The 677-nt window shown below is 57.5% G+C and overlaps 1 protein-coding gene across 1 annotated transcript in view; it reads right to left on the bottom strand.

The window, feature by feature from the left end:
- The window catches only part of LOC119585334, a 72294-nt gene that overhangs the window by 4405 nt on the left and 67212 nt on the right, over nucleotides 1-677 (bottom strand). The window contains exon 3 of the mRNA XM_037934006.1: nucleotides 322-537. Within this exon, the coding sequence (XP_037789934.1) occupies nucleotides 322-537 (216 nt within the window). The remainder of the gene's footprint in view (nucleotides 1-321; nucleotides 538-677) is intronic.

The following is a 677-nucleotide window of genomic DNA, read 5'->3' as shown; positions in this document are numbered from 1 at the left end:
AGTCATTGCCCCATCTATATATTGCCCAGTACCCTTGACTTCCCCCCCCCCATTTCTCTCATTATTGCCCCGTTCTACCCCCACCTTCCTCCTCCCTCTCAGCTCTATTGCCACATTCCCTTTACATCCCATTACCTCGTTCCCCCCATTCCCCCATCATGAACCCATCCCCCCTTGCCTCCCACTCCCTTACCTACCCATTATAACCCCATCCCCCTGCTGTCCCCCACTCACCTCCGTCTCCCCCTTACCCACCCGTCCCCGCCCCCTCTTTCTCCGTCTCCCCACTGTCTCCCCACTACCCCCACCCCCTCTACCCACCCAATATGACGCTGGTGGAGGGCACGGCGCTGTGGGGGTCTCTTCTGGGGGGGTCCATGTGTCTCTGGCTCATCATGACGACTATCCCGCCGTCGCCCGCCGACTGCCCGCCCGTCTGCTCGCGCCCACTCGACGACGACGCCCACGATGCAGATCCGGAAGGCTTGGGCGTGGGCGGCGGCGGGCGGACCTCCAACGCCACCGCCGGGTCACCGTCTGGGGGAGGGGGGAGGGGGATGTGATTAATGGAGATAATGATGGTGAATAAACAATAAATACGATAACAATCATGTGATTTATTCTAATGATGATAGAGATTATACATGTATAGTATGACATTGCAAAAATAGCAAATG

Source organism: Penaeus monodon, chromosome 19, assembly GCF_015228065.2.
Source record: "Penaeus monodon isolate SGIC_2016 chromosome 19, NSTDA_Pmon_1, whole genome shotgun sequence".
Classification (NCBI taxonomy): Eukaryota; Metazoa; Arthropoda; class Malacostraca; order Decapoda; family Penaeidae; genus Penaeus; species Penaeus monodon.
This window is presented reverse-complemented; position numbering and strand designations above follow the sequence as displayed.